The 26,034-nt window shown below is 38.9% G+C and overlaps 1 protein-coding gene across 1 annotated transcript in view; it reads left to right on the top strand.

The window, feature by feature from the left end:
* The window catches only part of ODAD2 (outer dynein arm docking complex subunit 2), a 131,002-nt gene that overhangs the window by 29,578 nt on the left and 75,390 nt on the right, over positions 1-26,034 (top strand). The window contains exons 10-15 of the mRNA XM_047067293.1: positions 18,680-18,826; positions 19,218-19,427; positions 21,379-21,621; positions 21,953-22,063; positions 24,292-24,446; positions 25,543-25,785. Coding sequence (XP_046923249.1) covers positions 18,680-18,826; positions 19,218-19,427; positions 21,379-21,621; positions 21,953-22,063; positions 24,292-24,446; positions 25,543-25,785 — 1,109 coding nt within the window. The remainder of the gene's footprint in view (positions 1-18,679; positions 18,827-19,217; positions 19,428-21,378; positions 21,622-21,952; positions 22,064-24,291; positions 24,447-25,542; positions 25,786-26,034) is intronic.

The following is a 26,034-nucleotide window of genomic DNA, read 5'->3' as shown; positions in this document are numbered from 1 at the left end:
TCCTTTTACAATTTGTGGTATGTTGTGGTGGCAAGAGCATGGAGTTTTGAAGTTGTACTACAAATAAATTTTAGGCCGTGTCACTTAGCAGTGTGGCTTTTGGTTATAGTTTTGAGCCTTATTTTTCTTAACCCATGGAATAAAATTAATACCTATCCTGTAAGATAACTTTAGCATTGGAAATACATATTTGAAAGATGCAGCATAGTGTTTGGTACATTGTAGTTGCTTAAAATATGTATTGGTCCATTTCCATTACTCTCAACATATGTGAAAACATGTTACATAATAATGGTCTATATAATGTATTTAAGACTTGGATGGGGACAGGGCAAGACAAATGATTTGCCAAAACCCAGATGAATGTTAATAGATCGTTGATATTGATAATGTCTAGGTAGGCCATGTCTAAAGCTGTAGTTCAGAAGCACTTGTAAAAATAACATTTTTACTTAGGTCTTAGTTTCCTCTAGCTTCCTAGGTCTTTGATCAGATGAACCAAGGGCATTTGCCAGTGGCTTTGCATATGTAAAGGTGTGTATGTGACTCCCAAATTACTTAAGGATACTTTCCTGGTGCCTTTGAGGTCCTTCCAAGCTGACAGGTAAGATAGTTTATGTGAACATTTTTGTGAATTCAACAAAAGTCTTCTGCATGGACACAAGATTGTAGCTGAAAAAGTTCTTTTTGCAAGAAAAATATGCCCCTTTTCTTAGCATGGCCCCAGCTGCAATTCCCTGCATTTCTCAGAAAAAAAATTTCTATGTTTTCCTGAATCCTGAATCCCAAGAAAACTTAGTCAAGAAATTGGGAAATTGGGAAAAAGTATTCTAATTCTCCATTGCAACATAGATTTCAATGGCCAAACTGGAATCTGGGCAAGCAGATGAAATTTTCATCATTAAAAAAGGATATGAGCTTCTGTGAAGCAAACCTTAATGCCCACCTTGGCTATGCTTTTGAAAGCCTCCTAACAATTTGACCAATGTCAATGCAAAATGCAAGATGCATTTGACCAATGTCAATGCAAAATGCAATGCAAAATGAAGAATTTTTTGTGTGTGTCTGGTGTATTTGTCATGAAACAAAAATCAAGACTATTGGAATAGACAGTTAATGCTTTGTTTTAAAACTTAATTTAAGAATAATAACTTATAAATAGTAAATATTTTTATATCATCTTTCAATATTTAAAATGACTTCCATTTGGCATTTATTTGTGGTAATGTCTCCCTCTTTTAGTGTTATCAGCTATCAGGTGGAGATCATTTTTACATGTTACTGCAATAGATATACTTTGTTTTTTTAATGTTTATTTAGTTAATTTTTGAGAGGGGGGAGGGGCAGCAAAAGAGGGAGAGAGAGAATCCCAAGCACAGAGCCCAATGTGGGGCTGAATCTCACAAACCGTGAGATCGGACCAGAACTGAAACCAAGAGTCGATGCTTAATTGACTGAGCCACCCAGGCATCCCTGGTTTGGGTGTTTTTTTAACAGAAAAACCTCTGAAATTTTTAGTATCTCTATCACAAAGAGTGACTTACTGTTTATTATTATGGAAATTCTTCACCATTATGGTCGTCATTAATACCTAAAAACATATAAGTAAAATTTGGGGAAAAAACATGGAATAACTTACTATTTTAAGAATTCCATGGGGTGCCTGGGTGGCGCAGTCGGTTAGGCGTCCGACTTCAGCCAGGTCACGATCTTGCGGTCCGTGAGTTCGAGCCCTGCGTCGGGCTCTGGGCTGATGGCTCAGAGCCTGGAGCCTGTTTCCGATTCTGTGTCTCCCTCTCTCTCTGCCCCTCCCCCGTTCATGCTCTGTCTCTGTCTCAAAAATAAATAAACGTTAAAAAAAAAAATTAAAAAAAAAAAAAGAATTCCACAGAATTGGGAGGGAATTCTGATTTCTTATTCTCTGATCATGAATATTCATGTCTCTGTCGGGAATTTAGAAACCCTATCTGGAGCACAGGCTGGAGTTCAAACTCCATGGTCGTGCACAACCCCTTGGCAGGCGTCTGTACACAAACCATGCAGTCAACACAGTGGCCCCACTGAGCACACATAGCACCAACGTCCAGACTCAGGAGACCTTCCTGATCCTTTACTGAACCATGGATCTTCCCATGATCTCTCCTGTCTTCATAAAGCACATGTCACTCTGGGGGAAAAATGGCATCAGAGAACTTTGCCACCCCACACTTAAGTAGCTTGAGCCAGATGGACATTGTGGCTTGGACATACCTTTTTGGAAGGAGATTGGAAGAGCCCTGGTGTTTTTCCAAAGAATTCTTTTCTATTAACTTTATTTCCTTAGTCAAAGGAAATAAAGACTCAATAGGGAAGACGCATGGATGGACCAGGAGGCAGACTAACAGAGCAGTCTTCCATGTTGGAAAGAGTTTAATGGAGTCGGTGTTCTACTAACTCAGTAGCCTTGAGGGAGTTGGCTAACCTCTCTAAACTTCAGTTTTCTCATCGGTCAAGATGGCAAAAGAAATGTTCTCATGTTTTAGTATTATTATGAATATTAAGTGAAATCTAACATATGTAAAGTGCTTAACAGAAAGTACTCGATACTTGTTAGCATTAATAATGATTTCTATTACATTATTACTGTAGACAACATATGGTATGGAATCTTCTTGACTTGCACAGCTGGCCCTTCAATTTTTGCTTCACATTTTCTAGCAACCAATAAAAGGGAGGAAATGCAGTGAGTTAATACAGTGAGGGAAATACTCTTACCATCATAAGGTAAAAATGGCCCAGTTGCCAATGTGTGTAACTGATCCTGGTACTAAGAGCAGAAAGAATTTTCTCTCTGAGGGCTTAATGGAGCAGACAGTGAGTGTGGTAGTGAATGACATCCTTAATAATAAGCTCCCAGTGAACATGGCAATGAGAGTTTCTCATAATAGCCTGACTATTGAATAACTATCTTGAGTTTTTCAACTATTTAGGATAAGTCTATATAATATTAGGCCAGAAAGGGATGCACTGTTTCTGTCCCAGAACAGCTAAGGAAAACATGTATTGATGAAGTGCTACTTAAGCTTGCACAAGTTATTCATCAATAAATCATGTGCAAATGTGATACTTTTGGCCAGACAGTAAATTGCTGGGAATTATTATAGTTCCCACAGGTAGATATTCTTAACATAGCCAGCAAAAGAAAAAGTATATCTACAAGTGGCTTTGGGCTTTTTGACACAGATAAATGTTTTATATGGGGACACAAAAGGATATTAAATGTCCAAGAAATTCAAAATTGAATGTCTCTAGATAATCTCAAAATAAATACACCTGACATTTTAATTTGCAAAATTATGCCTTAAATGTAGACTTACACTAGCAGAGAAATGTTAATGTTGAACCGACTTTCTACTTACCATTTTCCAAGTGATTGCTGAAAAAAATTCGAAGAGCTCATTAATACCCAAACAGGTCAATGAACTATAGCTTGTTATTTATCCAGAGCTATGAGCTCAGATCTTGGCATGTAAGTAAAGGGAGTTTGTATTTAATTATTTGGCTTTGACATACATTCATTTCAACTTACAAGTTTTATGTATGTATATATTCTTTTAATCTGGATTTTTAGAACACAATTTAATTTTTAAACTAATGAAGACTTTGCATTTTTACTCACCAACCTTCCAACTTCTCCCCTCCCCCCACACACGGAACTGATGACTCTTATGCCCTAATTCTAAATGAAGCAATAAACCACCTCTTCAGCTTCCTTAGTGAGAAACACTTACATTCTGCCTTGTTATCTTTATTGTTCAGCTTGTCTGTTGCGTCAGTTACTTGAATGGAAAGACCGAATTAAACTCATTGCTGTGTCTTGCAGGGTGCCTAGCCAGTGAGCACAGGCTTGCCTCTCCAGCCCTCCGCTTAGAAAGTGTGATGGGGAGAGAATGAGGTTCCCAAGGGGCTGGGCTGTGCTGTGCTGTTCTTCACGCTCAGCTCCTTGAGAGCAGTTTTTCCTTCTTCTGAGCCAGAGCTGTTCCTCCTGCTGTTCACGTCTTTCCCACCTTCCCTTACTTTCCTCTCTCCTCCTTTTCCTGCTCCCTTTCTCCTTGTAGATATGCTATTTTATTGCTGTATTTGCTAGCTTTATATGGATATTATTTTCTCCCCTGGCCAGGGCTGCTTTAAAATCTTGCAATAAAATGTTTCGCTTTGGATCTATTCCAATGACTGGGAAGATGGTTCAAGTGTATGTCCCACAGTAATCTGTAAAGGTAGTGTGAAAATAATTCTGCAAAGATACAGAAGCTTTACCCATTACTAAGTCAGTTATATGGAGAACCCCTTTGTGCAATAGGAGGAGAGTTGCTGAATTTTATTTTGTTTGGAAATGTGGATTTATTAGTCACAAGTATTAAATGTTATAAATTAATACAAACAGGTTCTCTTCAGTAAAGTGAGATAAAATATTGAAAGGTTGTCACCATAAGTAGATCTGCATTTCATACACCTTAGTGTAAGTATCATTAAACTAAAGACTGAATTTCTGGACACAGGGTTGCAAGCCTACGAAATCCATTTTCTATGTGGATTGAAGGAGGTCTGGGTCTGGAACTCAATACTACACGATAAGTAAATCCAAGAGAAAACTGAGGAGACTATAGAGTGATGCCAAGAATGTGGTTGGTCAGATTTTAGGTAGTTGGAAAGGATTTCAGAGGCTGGGTCTAGAATCATGCTTTATCTCCCCCATAGGCATTTCCTTGTCACTTGAGGATAAGATGTCAGTGTTGTCCTGGCATCAGCTCCAGGCTCAGATGGGGGATTATTAGCAAGCAGGTTTGTAGACATCTGCCCCTCCTCTGATGTGCTTCATTCAGCTGGTCTTATTCCTGAGTCCTTGCGGCAGGCAATAATGGAAGAATCTAGGGTTAATCCCCAGGGCCATTTCCCCAGTTGTGACTCCTCCCTGCAGGATGCCTCTTTCTACACCTGGGATTTTGATCAGAGTCCAGCCAGGGGACCAGGATGATGAAAGCAATACTTTAGAAAGCATTGTCCCGCAGCAGGTGGTATGTAGAATGAATCGGAGTGGGAAGAGGCAGAAGGCCAGTGACAAGGGGGCTTCGAATAGGATAATGTCCTTGGAGGCAGCAAAGAAATGGATGGGAAAGAAAGCAGGCCAGTTTATGAGGAGGCTTTGGTTGGGGCAGATGAAGTTTGAAGAGAGTGAAATACCCAACAGAAACTCCTATACCGTAGTTGGAAATAAAGGACTGGAGCTCACAATATTCATTAGAAATTGAACTACTGCTTCAGGAGCCCAGGCAATGAATGAAAGTGTGGGGCGTGTGGGCTGGGTTTGGTTTTTTTTATTCATGATCAAATAGGACCTCTTAATAGCTCATCAGAAAGCAGCTGCCTCCCACTCAAGTTAGTACAACCAAGGCAATATTTTTAGATCAAAATTCCAATGCTACGCTGACAGTCTTTCCATAAATGTTAGTTTGCCATCTTACAAACAGATTGCTTCATCGGCCTTTTTAAAAAAATACTTAAGGAAAGTAACATTTTATTTGGTAATTTTACACAATCAGCTAGTAGGGAAAAAAAACTAAAGAAAGATGAATAGGAAAGTTTGAAGTAAAAAGAGAAAAAGGTTTATTTTTAAAGTAAGTTTCCTTCCAAATTGAAAACTCCTACACACGCAAACCATAAGGCGCTAGCTATGAAATCAGGGAATGATGGGCTTTTTAATCTAAATTCATAAATGTGGTATCATTCTTGCATCTGAGACCATGCGATCATTGTTCCTGAGTCCCAGGGGATGGTGACGTTATCTGAACATGTGTCACTCCATGGAGAATGGCTCTCATCGGCTGCTGAGTGGCAGCTTATGATCACAGCTGGGCATCACCTCACATTTATCCTCTCCCTACCTCCCCCCCCCCACCATGTGTAGGTGAGGGGTAGTTCCTAATTTATTTATCGTATGTGATCAAATTCATAAAACACTGGTGTTGATTTCACCTTTCCTGTGAGCTGGGGGTCTTGCTTGTTATTCTTCTGTTCTGTTATGTATTCACAAATTCATATTTCTCAGACCATGAAAGGTGAAGGTACTTGGTGGCTCCCCCAGCTTAGCAGTGACCAGGACCCTACTTCACAGTAACTTCTCAAAGAATCACCTCAGAAATTCCACAAGCCTTCCCAAGAGACACTCCAGGCTCCGTCCTTGGCATGTTTTAGATTTCCACTCTGGAAGGGAATTTGCTCCAGAGACATTTTGAAATTTTCAAAACCTTTGTTAAAGAATACTTTTGTGGCGTTCAATTCCTTAATCGTCTTTCATGAACTGATTAAACACACACACACACACACACACACACACACACACACACACACACCTACCTTAATTGGTTAACAAGTTCTTCTAAGTGGTAATTGGGACTTATATGATTTTTCATTGCAGGAATTTGATGTACTTTGCAATCAATTATAGTTAATTAAATTCCTTTCCCATTACTCGGGTTTTGGGTATGGAGGGGTAGGTAGTGTGATCCTTGTTTCATTGGTGGAAAAGCTGAGAAATAGTTCACTCTGGCCCACACAGAAGGCAAGGCGGCTGTGGGCCAGGCTGGCGCCCAGGCCTCTATCTTTATTGCCCGTTGCCTGGTTATTCTGTCCTTCTGTCAAGAAATTCAGGACCCAGAGGGCCTGCAGACCTTGCTGTTGTATGTTCGTATTTTCTCTCCCTTGGTTTTCTTCATTTAAGTAAGAGACTAATTAAACAGAGCATTTCTTAACAAAGGAATTCAATGTTCATTTTTGGAAGGCGGTATGAGAGTGTGCTCTTTTGCTAGGTTTTACTTAAAGAGATGGAGAAGACTGTGATAGTATGGTGTTATTCATGCTCAACAGAATCTTTCAAAAATAGAAGTAATGTTCACTGTTTATGTATGCAAATAAAAGCCAGTAAGAAAGGAAAATTACTACCACCTTCCTGAGAAATGGTCTTTAAGTTAATACATATGGTGTTATATTGATGTGGGTTAACTTTAAAAAAAAAGTCTCCATGACATTAAGTGTAGGAGTTTTGTGCTTTAAAAAACAAACAAACAAACAAACCCCCACTATCTGTTAGAAATTATGAATATTTTATTTAAATTTTTAAAAATGTTTATATGAGAGAGAAGGGGGGGGCAAAGCATGAGTGGGTAAGAGGTAGAGAGAGAAGGAGACACAGAATCTGAAGCAGGCTCCAGGCTCTGAGCTGTCAGCACAGAGCCCAATGTGGGGCTTGAACCCATAAACCATGGGATCATGACCTGAGCCAGAGTCGGATGCTTAACCAACTGAGCCACCCAGGCACCAGAAATTACAAATATTTTAAATTGCATCATCTAAAAAAATCCCTACTTAGCAGAGTTTGCATTATGTTTTCTTAAATAATGCAGCATAAGACAACACAATTTAAGTATTTGGGTTGAGATGTGTGTTAATTTGTATGTTTATATATTGCCCACAAAAAATTTCTCCCTTTTTATTTTTATTATAAAGAAGGCGATGAAAATAATGGAGAGGCTCCCATCTCCACAGAGGAATCTGTACTCCACAAATAAACTAATAACCTTAGTTATAGTTTTTGAGCTATAAATTATTTTTGCCTCTTGACTATCATAAACAAGAGTGGAGAAGGGCAAAGATAATTGGATAAGTACGATAATATAATGCTACTAAATCATAATAGTTTATACCACCATTAGCTAGAATTCATTATATAACCACATCAACTTAACTGCTGAAAAACGACAATATTAAAAATCTCCAGGGAGGTCTTTTAAGCCCTATCTCATTCATTCATTCATTCATTCATGCATTCATTCATAAATGGATACTGTAAGCTCACCCAGCTAGACCATAATTATATATTACACATTGCCCATCTAGCTATTCGTAAGATTTTTGATTGGAAAGAATTTTGCCATCTAAGTTTTATGTGACGTTCTGTTTAGTTTTATGTAATCTGGAATGTGATAGATCTTTGGGGAGAATGTGTTGCCTGATGTATTTGCAGCAACACTATTTTTTGTTCCTCAAAGTACACTTTCCCCCAAATTGATTTGAGAGGCTAAATAAATTGGAGGAAAGTAGTGTTGCCTAGTTCCCAGTTTATATAATGCTCTAGACTGCTTTACCTTTTTTTTTTTAACATTTATTTATTTTTGAGAGACAGAGACAGAGCATGAGCAGGGTAGGGGCAGAGACAGAGGGAGACACAGAATCTGAAGCAGGCTCCAGGCTCTGAGCTGTCAGCACAGAGCCCAATGCAGGGCTCGAACCCAAAAACCGCGAGATCATGACCTGAACCAAAGTCGGATGCTTAACTGACTGAGCCACCCAGGTGCCCCTAGACTGCTTTGATTTTTATTCTAAAACCACATAGTCATGTCCTATTATAGAAGTTTGCACACTGAAGAATTTATAAATGTAAGGGGTAAGGAGTAAAAGGTACCAGATTTGGTATAAGTGATCTTTCATTTTGCATGTATACACTTCTGTTGTACTCATTTTTAGAAATTGCATATTTGTAGGAGAAACATTAAAGCCCAGGTCCATTTTGGTCCACTAGCCTTTGCTCTTCCCACTGGCAAGGGCTGCGCCCCTTTACCCACCCCTGCTCTCTGGTAGGTGTGGCCTCCTGATATTTCTGTGACACATATGGCTGAAGCCTGTGTTCCTCTTCTAGTCCTTCCTTATCTCCCTTCGGTACTTAAAGTGTTAAAATCTTATGGGGGCTCCTGGGTGGCCCAGTCAGTTGAACATCTCACTCTTGGTTTTGGCTCAGGACATGATCTCACGGTCATGGGATTGAGCCCTGAGTCAGGCTCTGTGCTGATGACATAGAGCCCACTTGGGATTCTCTCTCTCCCTCTCTCTCTGCCCCTCCCCTGCTAGTGCTCTCTCTTTCTCAAAATAAATAAACATTAAAAAATAATATTAAAATCTTATAAAAATAACCCATTAACACATACCCTTGGTGAATATTTAAGCCATGCCAAAGAATAAAAGGGAAAGACCTTTTCCAGATGTTTCATATATATATATATATATATACACACACACACATACACGTATATATATATATATATATATATATACGTACACACACACATATATAATTTTTATACACAAAATGAAGTCATACTATATTGCTCTATATTTTGCTTTTTATATTTCATGTTTTCTTGGTGATCTTCCATATCTGCCACAGTCCTTTTAATTACCACATAGCATCTTATTATATGTATGTATCAATAATTTACATACCAGCTCCCTTACTGGTAACTTTTTCCCTTGTCCCCCATGTCAATTTTTATTATTACAGTGTTGCTGAAACAAATATTTTTACGTATTCTTTGGATATGTATACTGTTTCTGTAGGATAGAGTCTTTTTGATGTGGAATTGCTTGGGTCAAAGACTATGTACATTTAAAATTTCAATAGTTCTAAGGTGGAGGTGTTGTTTAATGGGTATAAAATTCTAGTTTCACAAAATGAAAAAGCTCTAGAGAGCCCTACGACATAGTGCTGATAGTTAACAATACTGTATTGTGCATTTAAAAAAATGTAAAAGAGTATTTGATCCTATGGTAAGTGTTAATGCCACAAAAAGGGAGGAGGCATGAGAAAACTTTTGGAGGTGACGGATGTGTCTGTTACCTTGATTGTGGTGATGGCTTCACGGGTGTATGCATATGCCCAAACTCATGAAATTGTGTACGTTAAACATGTACAGTGTTTTTGCATATGATTTCCTCCTCAATAAAGCTATTTTAAACAAGAAAGAATATATGCCCAGGAAAGTTTGAGAGGTACTGCATTGAAATTTTTTAAATTTCAAGAGAAGTAATAAATCAACCAAGCTTGGATTATATGAAAAAGTTTTTTTTTTTTTTAATTTTTTTTTTTTCAACGTTTATTTATTTTGGGGACAGAGAGAGACAGAGCATGAATTGGGGAGGGGCAGAGAGAGAGGGAGACACAGAATCAGAAACAGGCTCCAGGCTCTGAGCCATCAGCCCAGAGCCTGACGCGGGGCTCGAACTCACGGACCGCGAGATCGTGACCTGGCTGAAGTCGGACGCTTAACCGACTGCGCCACCCAGGCGCCCCTATGAAAAAGTTTTTGATAGTTCCTGACACAAAGCAAATGTCAATTTACACTCAATTAGTAATATGCCAAACAGAATGAAATCAGCCAGGTTCCTAAAAAAAACAAAACAAAACAAGGGCCCTGATGCCCAGGTACCATTCATGGAGGTTTTAAACAGATTGTTCTGAAGTGGGGTCTAGGCATCGATTGTCTTTAAAATCTTTACAGGGTATTAAAATAGTTTACCTAAAAATAATATTCGTTGGTACAAATTCTCACTAATCTACAGTCTCTTTTTATGTTTTATTTTGGCCAATTCTAATCGGGATGGGAGAATGTATGTTGTGTGAATTTGCATATTCCTGATCACTAATGAGGTTGGTAAATATTTTCATGAGTCTAAACGCAATTGGATTAGATACCTTGCCTATTTTCCTGTGGTTGTCTTTTGATTATTAATGAAAATTAGTCCTTTGTTATATTATTTGTGAATATTTTCTCTCTGTCATGTCTTTTTATCTGCTCTTTTGTTTGGAAACTTTAAAAGTGTACATTAATAAATACTTTGACTGTTTCTTTCCTGACTTAAGAGTTTTGTGTCTTAGGAGCTGGGAAGGTTTTTCTGAAGCCATTCCAAGAGAACAGAATTTTTTTCTATTTCCTTCTGATAGTTTTATAGCTTAAAAAAATGTTCAGATCTTGATCCCAACTGGATTTCACTTTATGTATAGTGTGAGGTAGGGATCTAATTTTTTTTTCTTTGATGGATTGTCAGTTGTATCAACACAGATTATTGGTTCATCTACTCTTTCTTCTAATGATCTGACATGCTGTCTTTATTGAATAGTCATCTCATATGTGAGAATTTGTTTCTGGATCTTTCACTATTACATTGAGTTATTTGGATGCGCCCATGCCAGTTCCATGCTATTTTAATTACTGTAACTTTCATATATTTTAATATTTGATTGGCCAGAGAGTTTTCTTAAAAATTTTAAAACTACTTCTTGCATATTTTCCATTCCAGATCATTTTTAGAAAAACTGAAAATCAAGTTTAAAAAAACTTAAAAATGCTGTTGGGGATTTTGGTTGGTCTACATGAATGTACAAATTACTTTTGGATAAATTGCAATTTTTTCAAGTTTTTATTTAAATTTCAGTTAATGACAGTGTAATATTAGTTTCAGGTGTAGAACTTAGTGATTCAACACATATACAACACGTGGTGCTCATCACAAGTGCCCTCCTTAATTCTCATCACCTAGTTAATCCATCTAACCCCCCCACCCCCTCTGGTAGCCATTAGTTTGATCTCTATAGTTAAGAGTCTGTTTCTTGGTTTTCCTCTCCTTTTTACCCTCTATGTTCATTTGTTTTGTTTCTTAAATCCCACATATGAGTGAAATCATATGGTATTTGTTTTTCTCTGATAACACATACCACATCTTCTTTATCCATTCATCAGTTGATGGACATTTGGGCTCTTTCCATAATTTGGGTATTGTTGATAATGCTGCTATAAACTTCAGGGTGCATATATCCCTTTGAATTAGTGTTTTTATATCCTTTGGGTAAATACCTAGTAGTGCAATTGCTGGCTCGTAAGGTAGTTCTATTTTTAACTTTTTGAGGAGCCTCCATACTGTTTTGCACAGTGGCTGCACCAGTTTGCATTGCCTCCAAGAGTGTAAGAATGTTCCCCATTCTCCACATCCTTGCCAACACCTCTTGTTTCCTGTGTTGTTAATTTTAGCCATTCTGACAGGTGTGAGGTAATGTCTCATTGTAATTTTGATTTGTATTTCCCCGATGCTGAGTGATTTTGAGCATCTTTTCATGTGTCTATTGGCCATCTATATGTCGTCTTTGGAGAAATATCTGTTCGTATTTTCTGTCCATTTTTAAATTAGGTTGTTTGTTTTCTGGGTGTTGAGTTTATACATTCTTTATATATTTTGGACAGATACTAACCCTTTATCAGATATGTCATTTGTAAAAATCTTCTTCCATTCAGTAGGTTACCTTTTAGTTTGGTTGATTGTTTTCTTCACTGTGCAGAAACTTTTTTTTTTTAATTAAGTCCCTCTTTTATTTTTGCTTTTATTTCGTTTGCTTCAGGAGATCTCTCTAGTAAGTAACTGTTACAGCCAATGTCAAAGAGGTTACTACCTATGTTATCCTCTAGGATTTTTTTTTTTAATTTTTTTTTCAACATTTTTTTTATTTATTTTTGGGACAGAGAGAGACAGAGCATGAACGGGGGAGGGGCAGAGAGAGAGGGAGACACAGAATCGGAAACAGGCTCCAGGCTCTGAGCCATCAGCCCAGAGCCCGACGCGGGGCTCGAACTCACAGACCGCGAGATCGTGACCTGGCTGAAGTCGGATGCTTAACCGACTGCGCCACCCAGTCGCCCCTATCCTCTAGGATTTTAATGGTTTTCTGTCTCACATCTAGGTCTGTCATCTATTTTGAATTTATTTTTGTGTCTGGTGTAAAAAAGTGGCCGAGTTTCATTTTTTTACATTTAGTTCTCCAGTTTTCCCAATACCATTTGTTGAAGAGACTGTGTTTTTTCCATTGGATATTCTTTCCTGCTTTGTCAAAGATTAATTAACCATATAGTTGCGGGTTTGCAGTTTTTAGTAAAATTGAGTTATCCTATTCAGGAACATAGTATGGCCATTCATTTATTTTTAAATTTTTGTGAATTGTATTAAAACTTAGTAGCTTCTTTTCCATATATTTTCAACATATTTCTTGTGAAATTTGCTCCTAGATATTTTTGTTATTATTATTTTGCTAATACTAGCATGGGAACATTTAAAAAATTTTTTTATTTTTTTATTTACTTTTTATTTTTTAATATAATTTATTGTCAAATTGGTTTCCATACAATAACCCAGTGCTCATCCCAACAGTTGCCCTCCTCAATGCCCATCACCCACTTTCCCCTCGCCCTCACCTCCATCAACCCTCAGTTTGTTCTCAGTATTTAAGAGTTTCTTATGGTTTGCCTCCCTCCCTCTCTGTAACTTTTTTTTTCCCCTTCCCCTCCTCCATGGTCTTCTGTTAAGTTTCTCAGGATCCACATGTGAGTGACAACGTATGGTATCTGTCTTTCTCTGCCTGACTTATTTCACTTAGCATAATACCAAGGGATATAGGAATGCTGATGCTAGGGGCACATGTACCCCAATGTTTATAGCAGCACTTTCAACAATAGCCAAATTATGGAAAGAGCCTAAATGTGCATCAACTGACAAATGGATACAATTTAAAAAATTTGTAACGTTTATTTATTTTTGAGAGTGAGAGAGAGCACAAGCAGGGGAGGGGCAGAGAGAGAGGAGGACATAGAATCCAAAGTAGGCTCCAGGCTCTGAGCTGTCAGCACAGAGCCCGACATGGGGCTTGAACCCATGAACTGAGAGATCATGACCTGAGCCAAAGTCAGAGGCTTCACCGACTAAGCCACCCAGGCGCCCCTTCATGGGAACATTTTTCAAATTACACATTTTGATTTGTTATTCTTAGTGTATGAGGAGTTACTAATTTTTGAATGCTGCCCTTATATCTGGTCTCTCTACTGAGCTATTTTTTATTAATTATCATAATTATTCAGTGTATTCTTCTGAATCTTTTTAGGAATGCAGTTATATTTGCTGCAGATTTTTCCTCACTGCAGTGACTAGGGCATTCCAGCAGATTGTCTATGTCTGTAAATGTTCCATGGGTATTTAAAAGGAATGCGTAGGGAATGCTTGTATTGTTCCTTACCCATTCCTAATAAAAATTCTCAGCAAGCTTGTAATACAAAAATCTGAGTCTAATTTCTTTTTTCTTCTGGAACAGTATTTTCTTATTTTCTTTCTTGGAGATCTCTTGAGTCTCCTCTCTTGAGTCTCAGGTTTATGAGTGCTGAATCATCAGGATAAAATAGGTTTGCAAGTAAACAGAAAGCAAAGCAATATACTTTACTACCTTGACTTAACATAGTCATATGCCACTCTCTTTGAGCATTGAGTTTTTCCCGTTCCTGAGCCTGGGAGATGAGAGTATATGTAGGCCAACCTCTGTGCTGGATGCCAGGCCCTCTGTCATCATTAATAAACAGTCACTGGCACAGCTTCACTTTTCTTGCTCTCTGAGCAGCATGTTCGGAGGCAAAAATGCCGAGAACATTGAAAGCCAGCTGGATAGCCGTGTGATGGCTGTGTCACCTCACTGGGTCTCATCCACTGCCCCTTGATTGCAGACAGTAGGGAACAGAAGAGGAGCCTCCACTCCTGATTGTGCCTCTGCCTGCCTTCTCTTCCGGTCATCATGTGGGACTCGGACAGTAAGCTCCAAATGGTGGCCCTGTGAGCATGGAGCCCATCAGAGTTTCGTCTACTAGTTTTATAGTCTCCTTTTCTGAGCCAGTTTATTTGAAGTCTTTATGACACATGATGAGTCACCTTGAGCTCTCCATCCCGGTTAGCTCTTCTCTGGAGAGCTGCTCTCCACGTGTCCCACTTGCCCTGTCTAGCCAGGGGCCTCTTCAGCCAGAATGATCTAAAAATGTACTCAGTTCATGTTGGTCCTCTCTGCCTTCCCTAAAACAATAACCCTTCAATATTTCCTATCAGTCTTAGAGTAATGATTAAAATATTCAGCCTGGCCTATGGGTCCGGCAGGTGCCTTTGCCCACCTAGTTTTTCAGCTCATCTTGGACCATCTACCACCCACTCTCTGGGTCTCAGCCACACTGGCCTTCGTTAGGCCGTGTTCTGCTTCTCCATTGACCTTTGCAAATACTGATTCCTCCGACTGGCGTGCCTTTCATCACTTCCCTCCTCCTTCACCAGGGAAGGTCTCCCACTCTGTCCACACTTCAATCCAGACATACATTCCTCAGGGAGACCTCCCCTGTTGTCCCCGCCCAGTCAGAGTCCTTGACTGCAAGTTTGCATAGCACTTCAAGTTTTCGTTTATTTGAATGGGCTTCAGAAATTAAAATCTTCTCTACTACATTTGATGAGCTCCACGAGGCAAAGACCATGTCTGTTTTTGTTTACTAGGATGTCTCTAATGCCTGGCCTCGAACTTGGTGAAAAGTAAGTGTGCAAATTTTTTTAATGCAAGAATAAAAAAATGACCAGAGATAGCTTGCCCCCTAATCTAGTCTCAAATACATTCTTCATCTCAACTCAGTAAATGTTTATTTCTCTGTTATCAGCAGTAAGGGGGTTGGAGGTAGATATTACTCTATAGACCAGATAAGGTAATACTACTTTATTTCAAAAGTTCTATTTAAAACCACGAGAAACATTATTTAGAAACGTGTCCTGTATTGATCTTGTCCTTCCAAAAGAAATTTTGAGAAAAACGAGGGAAAGCAACATTCATTCAACTTTTGCCTGTTTGAAACGTGATTGTAACAAGAAACAAATGCTTCCTGGTCATAGAAAGGAACACGAGCCACAAAGTATCGGAAGGCACACTGAGCCTGGAGATGTCTGAGGAGAAGCAGGGGCAGGAAGACAACCAGCAAAAGACTTGCCTTAATTTAAGAAGTGGAAAAGCTTATTGGAAGCATTCTTCAAAACCCTTCAGAAGCTAGTAAAATAATATTTTACTATGTTTTCTCCAGCTCTTAAAACTTTACAAATGCAAATACGTGATAAAATGTGAAAATAAGTATTGGCAACTAATTACATTCTCCGGGGAGATTTAATTGAAAAACAAGCATATTTGCACTGCTTCTCCTTAGTAAGATGTTTATGGCATCTGGTCAAAGTAGAACAAACATTTGAAAATCCTTTGACATAGCTGGTATTTAAAGAATAGCAATTGGCTAACATTTGCGGCTCTGTATGTTGAATATTTTGGCTCCTTTCCTCTGGTATTCATTCTGAAAGATTTATAATCCTTTGGGGAGTGTGGTCTACAAGAGTAGAACTGAATCCTGAAATGTGGAAAAACTAACTTTCCCTAATATAAAACTGTTCTAAAAAAATCTCTCAAGCCTATGAATATGTTTCCAGATTTTCAGAAAAAGCTGATGATTTACAGAATTTTTTTTTCTAGAAGGATCTAACTTCCTCATGATAAATGTAAATTTTCCATCCTTTGGCTTCACAATTGGCTTAGAGATAATTCAGAAAAATATAACATCTTACCTTTCTGGGCATCTGCTGAAATGACATGGCCCTTTAAAAATTTTATGTCACTGGTTACAATGTATATAATGAAATAAAGCACAAAAGGTAGGAATAATCTAGAAGAGAAAAAGTAAGAAACCTTGAAGTGACATAGGAAACAATGATTGTGCTGAATGTATAAGTAGGAAAATACTACCAAAGAAAACACAGTGCAAGAATAGCAGTGAAGAAGGTCCTTGATCACGCACAACTGAGAATGCTGGGACGGCACTTTCTCCTTCAGAGTCTGATGGGTGTGGGTGGACTCCCTTGGCTTGACTGAGGTATGACATGCTGTTTGACGTCTTCTTGCTTTCAAGCTATGCTGGGGTCTGAAGCCACTGCCTAAAGAACTCTATCTGAAGCTCTTGGTTTGCATTTGCAAACTTTTAATGTGGGAGCCCAGCTCTGTTCCTTCAGGTATCCATCCCAGGGGAGCTTTCTTTTTTTAACCATTTAAATTCAACAAAAGAGCCTTTTAAAATTAATTTTCTCCCTCTCTCTCTCTCTGTCTCTTTTTTTAATGCTTTTTTTCTGTAGTATTTTCTTTAATTATGGTTAGCATTTAGATTATTCTTTATGGTTTATGAAATACCTGGCTTCTGTTTTTAAGTGCTTGTGTGTGTGTGGGGGGGGAGGGGGTGTCCTGTGCCCCCAAACAAGGGAGATTATAAAACTGAAAGTAATAAATGAAGGATGTACTGCTTTATATTTCAAACCAACTTTAGGAAAATTGGTGGTGTTAAAATTTCTCTTGATATCAAGAAAAAGACATTAGGAGCTGTAAGAACAAAACTTACTGTTTTAAATATAAATAATAAAATGAAGGCTTTTGTCATGGTAAACTTGATCTTGAATATAGTGGACAGCCTGGATTACCCAGAAAGAAAATTAGTATGAAAAGCAGACAATGACAGTGATGTCAACACAGGATAGTGGTTCATAACTATTTTAGAGATGTAGAGGGAGTTTTCTGGAAGGGTAAGAGGAAAGGCTGAATTCTCAACCTTTCCACCTTTTGGATGCTTAAGTTCTTATAGTTCTATTTCAGCTTCTTATTTTAAAAGTAATACATTTTCCTGAATTCACAAGAGGTTTTACATATGTGATAGAAGGAGGGGCTTGGGCTGCTTGAATATAATTTCCATTTTTGTGCTAAGTGTGTATAGACTATATCTCTGTACATTTATATATAATAGATGTAGCAATATAAAGTAATAATTAGCAAATGAGAATAAACATAATTTGTAGGTGTCTTTCCTCAAAAAGGAAAGAAAGGTTTATTTGAGGCCATTGGTACTATGTTTTGAAGTAGAGATCCAAAGCCATCTTTCATGAGCACACTTTACAAAAATGTCAATTCTTACCTCTGTTAGAAATATTGCTTTTGTTATTTGCTCTGTTAGAAATATTGCTCCTACAAACTATTTCAGCACTTATACTGGAACTCTTATTTACCACCTAGTCTTAATAGCAGGAGAAGTAATAGGTACTATGCTGTGTCCTTCAGATGATTTTCAAAGCAGTAACGATCAGTGGACATTGCCTAAGAATTCCTGCAGTGAATTCTGATGATAATTTCCTGGCAGGTTTGTTTCACTGATCAATCATTACTTTGTTGTTTAATATCCCAGATTGTTTTACCTTAAAGGAACAGTTCCCCACTACCCTTTACATTTGGTGATCAACTAAGCAGACGTTGATTGCATGATTCTCTACGTTGGGCCAATATTTTGCCCATGATACTGAAGGCTTCTTTTTTTCTCCTTCATCAACCCACTGAGTCATCTCCAGTTCTTAATGGAATTGCCTCCTTACTCCCCACCCCACAGCCCTTCCCCGACCTACCACGGTCCCAGCATGACTGTTATACTGCTTCCCACAGGGTTTCCCTTTCTCCAGAAAGACTGTTCCAGACTGTTCCACATACATCTGTAAGAATAATTTTCAGGCACAGTTTGGATTGCACAGTACTCTATTCAAGAACTTATAGGGACTGCCTATTACCTCTACATAAAACTTACATTCCTCAGTCGATCTCTCAAGGCTTGCCCCTTGACTCTATTTAATGTACTAATACCGCCTAATGTCATAGCTGTTTAAAGCAGACAGACCACCTTTAAATGTTGACTCTTAATTGGAATAATGTTTTATGATACTCTGTAAAGCTTTTTCATGCTTCAGCTCTACACGATTCATTTAACAAATTATAACCCACTCAGAGAACTTAAAAAAATTTAATGTGCCGTGTAGGGGGAGACACATTTCCCAGTTCATGGAATCATAACCATTAAGTAAATTTCCATGGAAGCATGACCTTATTTAACCTTTCTATGGCATTGTGTCTTCATAGGGAGGAAATCAGACAGCTACAGTGATCGCACTGTGTTCAATGAAGGATTTCAACTTAGCGCAAGAGACCTGCCAGTTGGCAATCAGGGATGTTGGAGGCCTTGAAGTTTTAATAAATTTGCTTGATACAGATGAAGTCAAATGTAAAGTGAGTGGCTTACCTGACATGGGTGACAAACCTTCTAAACAACTTCTCGTGCTTCTCTTTTTACCAATAGGTGCCTGCTACTTCTGCCTACTTCTTGTCTTTGTCTGCTTTTATCACTGATAACTTGCTCCTTGTACTGTTAGCTGCTCTTCGCATCTCTGCCTTTCTCCTTTATCTTCTGGTTCCTTTCCATCAGTATGTGCTTCTTAAATGATGAATGTTTGTTTATATAATTGAGGGACAATAAGGAACATGCGTGTAACACCCGGGAATAGAAAGTATTTACTTAAAAAACTTCACTTGGGAAGGATTTTAAGTAGACTTGGAATTTTTAAAAAACTTGTGCTGGTTAAACACTTATTTTCACCTCTAACTACTTTTTCTCATTTAGATTGGTTCATTAAAAATCCTGAAGGAAATCAGTCATAATCCTCAAATCAGACGTAATATTGTTGACCTTGGGGGCTTACCAGTTATGGTTAATACACTTGATTCTCCACATAAGAGTCTGAAATGTTTGGCAGCTGAGACAATCGCAAATGTTGCCAAGTTTAGAAGAGCCCGACAGGCAGTGAGACGCTACGGGGGCATCACCAAACTGGTGAGTACTGCTGACATCGTCATCAGCTCACCCTCTGCCACTAAGATGTCAACTCTCTGCTGTCCTTCCTAAAGGAGATGTTGCCTTTGCTGAGTCTTTTTTTTTTTAATTTTTAAAATGTTTTTTTATTTTGAGAGAGAGAGGGAGAGAGAGAATCTCAGGCAGGCTCTACACTGTCAATGCACAGCCTGACACAGGGTTTGATCTCATGAACTGTGAGATCAAGACCTGAGCTGAAATCGAGTCAGATGCTTAGCTGACTGAGCCATCCAGGTACCCAACCTTTGCTCAGTCTTGAAAAGCGAGTAGGTATTTGTCATGCAGACACACCAGGGAAAGGCAGTTCAGGAAGATGAAGCTGTGTTGATAAAAGCCCAGAACTGGAAAACAACAGAGTATTTGGAAACCGCAAGTGGCTAATGTGGCTAGACCTAAGATGAGATGGGCTGGGTAGTAGGAGGTGAAAGTGAGGGACAGTGGTGGTCACACAGGGCCTTATCCAAGATTCTGAAGAGTTTAGATTATTTATAGATACTAAGGGAATAACTGTTGGGGACACATGTTTTCAAGCTGTCTGCTCTCTGTTCATCACATTGTTTTAGAATGAAAAGCCATCTGGGGCGCCTGGGTGGCTCAGTCGGTTAAGCGTCCGACTTCGGCTCAGGTCACAATCTCACAGTTTGTGAGTTTGAGCCCCGCGTGGGGCTCTGTGCTGACAGCTCAGAGCCTGGAGCCTGTTTCAGATTCTGTGTCTCCCTCTCTCTGACCCTCCCCCGTTCATGCTCTGTCTCTCTCTGTCTCAAAAATAAATAAACGTTAAAAAAAAAATTTAGAATGAAAAGCCATCTGAATGTCCTTCCTTGGGCTGTAACTAGTTAGGCCATGAGTGTCCACTTGACTCAAGCCAGTCCCACAGATGTCTCTACCAGGAATTTGGAATTAGGAATCAGAGACTCTACTTAGTCTGGACTACTCTTTACTAAACTCAAAATGGTGGTCATGATTATGTGGACATATCCATGGAATCTGGCCTGCAGAGAGAAGAATGAACTAGACACACACAGGGTAGAGATAACCCTGGGTGCCCTGGCTTCACTTCCTCTGGAGCACCCTTACTTATATAGATAAGCTACTGCTTATCTATATAAATTGCCTTTCCCTTAAAGTCTTTAGTTACTTTAGTTATTGCAAAAGGAAGGGAGGGAGGGAGGGAGGAAGGAAGGAAGGAAGGAAGGAAGGAAGGAAGGAAGGAAGGAAGGAAGGAAAAGAAGAAAAGAAAGGAAAGAAATGATCCTGGCAGCTGTGCCATGTGGATTGGTTGGTTTTGGTAGCTCAGGTGGGGAGCCATGTCCTCCAAAGAGGTCGCATGGTTTTAAGAATATACAAGCCATTCAGTTCTCACAGAAATTTCTAATGGCTTTAGGGACTCTAGTTTTCTGAGATACCAGGACTGAGGATGTAGTTTACAAATCTTCCTAATGCATATATTATAGCTATGTTAAGAAAATACAATCTTGGTGAGATTAAATTTCTTATAGAAAGGAAATGTAAACACTCCCAAATTTGGAGGAAGATGTTTTGAAGGGTTTTGTTTCTTTGTTTTTCTTGTGTAGTATGAAAGTTAATTTGTAAAAGTATTCTTATTGTTTTTTAAGTTTATTTTATTTTGAGAGAGAGCATACACACGTGAGAGGGGGAGGGGCAAAGAGAGAATCTCAAGCAGCTCTGAACTGTCAGCATGAAGCCCAATGTGGGGCTCGAACTCATGAACTGTGAGATCACGACATGAGCTGAAATCAAGAGTCTGAAACTTAACTGAACTACCCAAGTGCCCAGTAAAGGATTCTTATTTTTGATGGAGATTATCTTGGTAGCAACCCTGTAGCTATTGAGGGATATGTTGTTTTATTTTCAAGATTCCCATGTACATCATATTCACCTATTCTTGTAGGTCGCTCTACTCGACTGTGGAAAGAGTTCAGCAGAACCGGCTCAATCGAGTCTGTATGATGCCAGAGACGTGGAAGTGGCTCGCTGTGGGGCTCTGGCATTGTGGAGCTGCAGTAAGAGTTACACAAATAAAGAAGCCATTCGTAAAGCTGGGGGCATTCCTTTGTTGGCTCGCTTACTGAAGACATCTCATGAAAACATGCTAATTCCAGTGGTAGGGACATTGCAAGAATGTGCATCAGAGGTACTCAAGCCAGCTCTGCTTCCCTTGCTTTCATTTACCTTGACTTTCTTTAGTTGAAAAATAATTTTCAAGGTTATCATGACTGCTAAGGATTTTTTTTGAGAAGTCAGCAGTCTATTAAAGAAGATGAAACTAACAGAACATTAATTAAATTGGTACCCGTGTGATGTATTTTTGAAAATGTTGACTAAATTCTCTTCTTATATAGTTGTGTTAACTTTGGACTTTAGTGTTTATTAAGAAAGTTTGTTTGGCATAATTATTAGTAAGTATAGATAGGTACTTAATATTCGTGTCTTACACACATAAATATTTAAATTTGTGTTCCTAGGAAAACTACCGAGCTGCGATCAAAGCAGAAAGGATCATTGAAAATCTGGTGAAGAACCTAAATAGTGAGAACGAACAATTGCAGGAACACTGTGCCATGGCCATCTACCAGGTGCGGGAGACTCTGTGGGCAGCTGTGGTCTTCTTCTCCATGTAGTTAAGGTGGTGTTTCTAAACATGGGCTCTCATTCTCTGGTGTCAGGACTCAGGAATCAACATTTTTAACAAGAAGGCTTTAGGGATTTTCCTGTACACATAGGTCTGAGAACCACTGTCCTGTGCTAATGACAGATGGCCTGTATATGTGAGAGAGAAACCTGCACCAACATGTCTTGATTATTTACATTTCTAGAAGCCACTTACATGTCTTTCTCTCCTAAAACAAATTACTTAGTGTAAAATAGGAAAATATATACATGGTGCCTTTACATTATTTTACAGGCACCCTATTCAAACATAGTAGTTGAGAAATTTATCTTCTACCAAGACAAAATGGATGGATGAATGAGTGTGAGCTTGCGGGTGTGTGTGTGTGTGTGTGTGTGTGTGTGTATTCCTGTTTTATCTTTTTATTAATTTACTTTAACCTTTGTTAACTTTTTGTGAGCTATACATTTTATAGTATACCAGAAAACAGATTAGAAGTAAAGATGGCTTCGAACAATTAGTAGATGGCTGGTTGCTGGCCATGCCAGCTTCTACCTATCCGAGAAATCAGAGTCCATTTCCTAGAGGAATGCATTTAAAATGTGCATATTGGGGCACCTGGGTGGCTCAGTCGGTTAAGTGTCCAACTTCCGTTCAGGTTACGATCTCACAGTTTGTGGGTTTGAGCCCCACATTGGGCTCTGCACTGATAGCTCAGAGCCAGGAGCCTGTTTTGGATTCTGTGTCTCCCTGTCTCTCTCTGCCCTTCCGCACTTGTACTTTCTCTGTCAAAAATAAACATGTAAAGATAGGTAGGTAGGTAGGTAGGTAGGTAGGTAGGTAGGTAGATAGATAGATAATAAAATGTGCACAGTGAGAGTATGCCAAAAAGTCAGAGTCAGAAAAAGGGGTTCATGTCAGTAGAGGATGGTATTAGTTTGCTAGAACAAAACAAAATACCAAAACAAAATACCATATGGTGGCCTGTTAAATAACAGATATTTATTACCTTATAGTTCTGGAAGCTAGAAGTTTGAGATCAAGGTGTCCGCAGCATTGGTGCTTTCTGAGGACTCTCTCCTTGGCTTGTAGGTGGCTGTCTTCATGTTCACATACCATTCTTCCTGTGTCTCCACATGTTCCTTCCTCTGTGTCCTTATATTTTATGACATCAGTCATATTGGATTAGAGCCCACCTCAGTGGCCTTATTTATCCTTCGTTACCTCTTTAAAGACCTTAACTTACATTCTGAGGTACGGGGGTTAGGACTTTGACATATGTGAGTTTTGAGGGAACACAACTCAGTTCAAAACAAGGATATATAGGCTTGACTTACAGATATAAGCCTTATCTGAGTAACTATGAATGATTGGTTAGAAATAGTAATTATTTTTTCTAAAGTTGGAACTGAACCAGAAGCAAAAGTCATAAATAGAAGAAAAGCCTAACAGGTGCCTTGTGGTGCATTACAATGAGGATTTCTTCTAGTGGCCCTCATGGATGATCCATGACATGCATCTGTATCATATGGCCTCAGAGACCAACTGTATACTTAGGATGATAGCATATCTATACTAAATTTATCATCTTTTTGCTCTTTAACCTGGGAAGGACGATCAGCTGGGAACATCTATGTAGTACGTATTTGTTTCAAAGGATGACACAAACATGTGGATAAACATATGTGAATATAATGTCAGTTGCTATTGCTATAACTTACTGCTCTGGGCATAGAAACTCTGTTGAGGAAATGCTCATCTCCTAGATTTTGGGGGTCATTGAAGCTCTGACTGAATCCGTATCACTCGTGTTTTCTCTGCTACATTTTCCAAAGACTGTGTGTTGCATCACTGTAGAAATCCTCTGTCCACACATGTGGTGTTCTAGGTTTCTAACCAACCAATCTCTGTTTCTGTCTTGGTGGAAGCCCAGGTTACCTCAGAATTGGCTTGGCAGGATTTCTAAGTATGTAGAAACTGCTAGACACGGCCAAAATTATGTAAGGGAAAAGAGACAGTGTCAGATAGCTGCCAGTACAGAGAAGAATTAGATTTTACTTGGAGGCCCCTTCAGAAAATGATACTCTTTGAAAAGAAGTTTCACCGCCACTAAAATGGCAGCCTCTTTAGCAATTACAGAAAGCTTGATATGCTTTGATCGCTGAGAGCCTCTGATTTGATTTTTGTGTGTAGTGTGCTGAGGATAAGGAAACCCGTGATCTCGTTAGACTGCACGGAGGTCTTAAACGCCTGGCCAGTCTGCTCGATAACACGGACAATAAAGAACGGTTGGCTGCTGTCACTGGGGCAATATGGAAATGTTCCATCAGCAAAGAGAATGTGACCAAGTAAGAGAAGACATTCAATATTCTGTAATAAAAATATGGCCATCGAGGAATAGCTGTATTCTTAACTTTCAACTAAAACATCTTTCATTAAGATATAAATGTTTCTAAATAAAAGTATAGATGCATAAAAAATATGCCCATTGAAACACATTCCCGTAATGTTATTTTAATAAAGAATCAATTATAATGCTACTCGTATAGTTTCCATATATTTATGTTCTAGACTAATTTGGCAGTATTAAGGATTTTTAGAAATGAAAGACTTCTACTTCCTATCCCACCACCTGGCTATGGTTTTCTGTGCCTCACTTAGTAAAGCTAAGGGATGTGCTGACATAATCTTATCTGTGTGAATGGGCTCTTTTGCTCCTGGGCAGCCATTTAAATGACAAGTACCTCTGATCTCCTGCAGAGACCTATCAAGGTGAGGGGATGAATTCCCACTGAATCTTTAGAGATGGAAGTGGTTCCATTCTTTTTGCTTTTCTAAAGTTAAACAAGATGAGTCAGCTAAATGCCAGCTCAAGGGCTGTGTAGCCACTGTCAGATAATTTCATTGAATTTTAAAGTATTTGTAAACTTTATAACTGATTTAATCTTCAGATTTGTCTCTTCATATATTTTTAGGATTCTCACACTCTGTGGTGGATATTCTGAGGCAACCTTCCTTATCTCATTGTGATGATTTTAACAAGAAATTCACATGTCTTATTTAACACAAAATAGGTTTATTTTGCTTTGTTCATGTAAAATAGTCTCTGTGACATGGGGAAGACACCCATAGCATAGTAGAATTGCTGACACTCTGATTTGGAAGAAGTTGGTAGTTGTCTTAGAGACCATACAGTATAGTGATTAATGGCGCGGATGGCTGGAAGTGGAAACCAGCTTTACTATTTACCAGGCTTCGAATTAGCTTTCTGAAAATGGGGATTATGGTAGTATCTGCATCATAGAGTTTTTGTATAGACCGTATGAGCATGTAGTTGGCATTTAGTAATTTTGGGCTCTTAATGTTATTAGCTAATTATACCAATAGTAATACTGTTTCTCCTCCCCTCCCCCCCCCCACCTCTTCTTCTCTTGATGAATTTAGGTTTCGGGAATACAAAGCCATTGAAACTTTGGTGGGACTTTTAACTGACCAGCCCGAAGAGGTACTTGTGAATGTGGTTGGTGCATTGGGAGAATGTTGTCAGGACTATGAAAATCGCGTCCTTGTCCGGAAATGTGGTGGCATTCCACCACTCGTGAACCTCCTCGTTGGAGTAAACCAAGCTCTTCTTGTCAATGTCACAAAAGCAGTTGGTGCTTGTGCAGTAGAACCTGAAAGTATGATGTAAGTGGCCTGGCAACGGAAAGATTTTATTTGAGAGTGATGGGGGAATGCTTGGGTAGTCAGAAACAGTGTCCTCCCTTAGAATTGGGGTGCACAAATGATGCAAAAGTAAAACGGATTTATATATAAACAGCCATGAGGTTACCAGTAATGAGTTACCGAGCCAAATTTTTCCCTAGGAGGAGCTGGAGGGCTAAGGCTAGGCATATTGGGAGGACTTAAAATTCCCAGTAATTAATTTCCCATGCA

This window comes from Lynx rufus, unplaced genomic scaffold (assembly GCF_022079265.1).
Source record: "Lynx rufus isolate CCGP_SWC_20201006 ecotype Redwood Valley unplaced genomic scaffold, mLynRuf1.p SCAF_7, whole genome shotgun sequence".
NCBI lineage: Eukaryota > Metazoa > Chordata > Mammalia > Carnivora > Felidae > Lynx > Lynx rufus.
The sequence above is the reverse complement of the archived record's forward strand: the minus strand, read 5'-3'. Positions and strand labels throughout refer to the sequence as shown.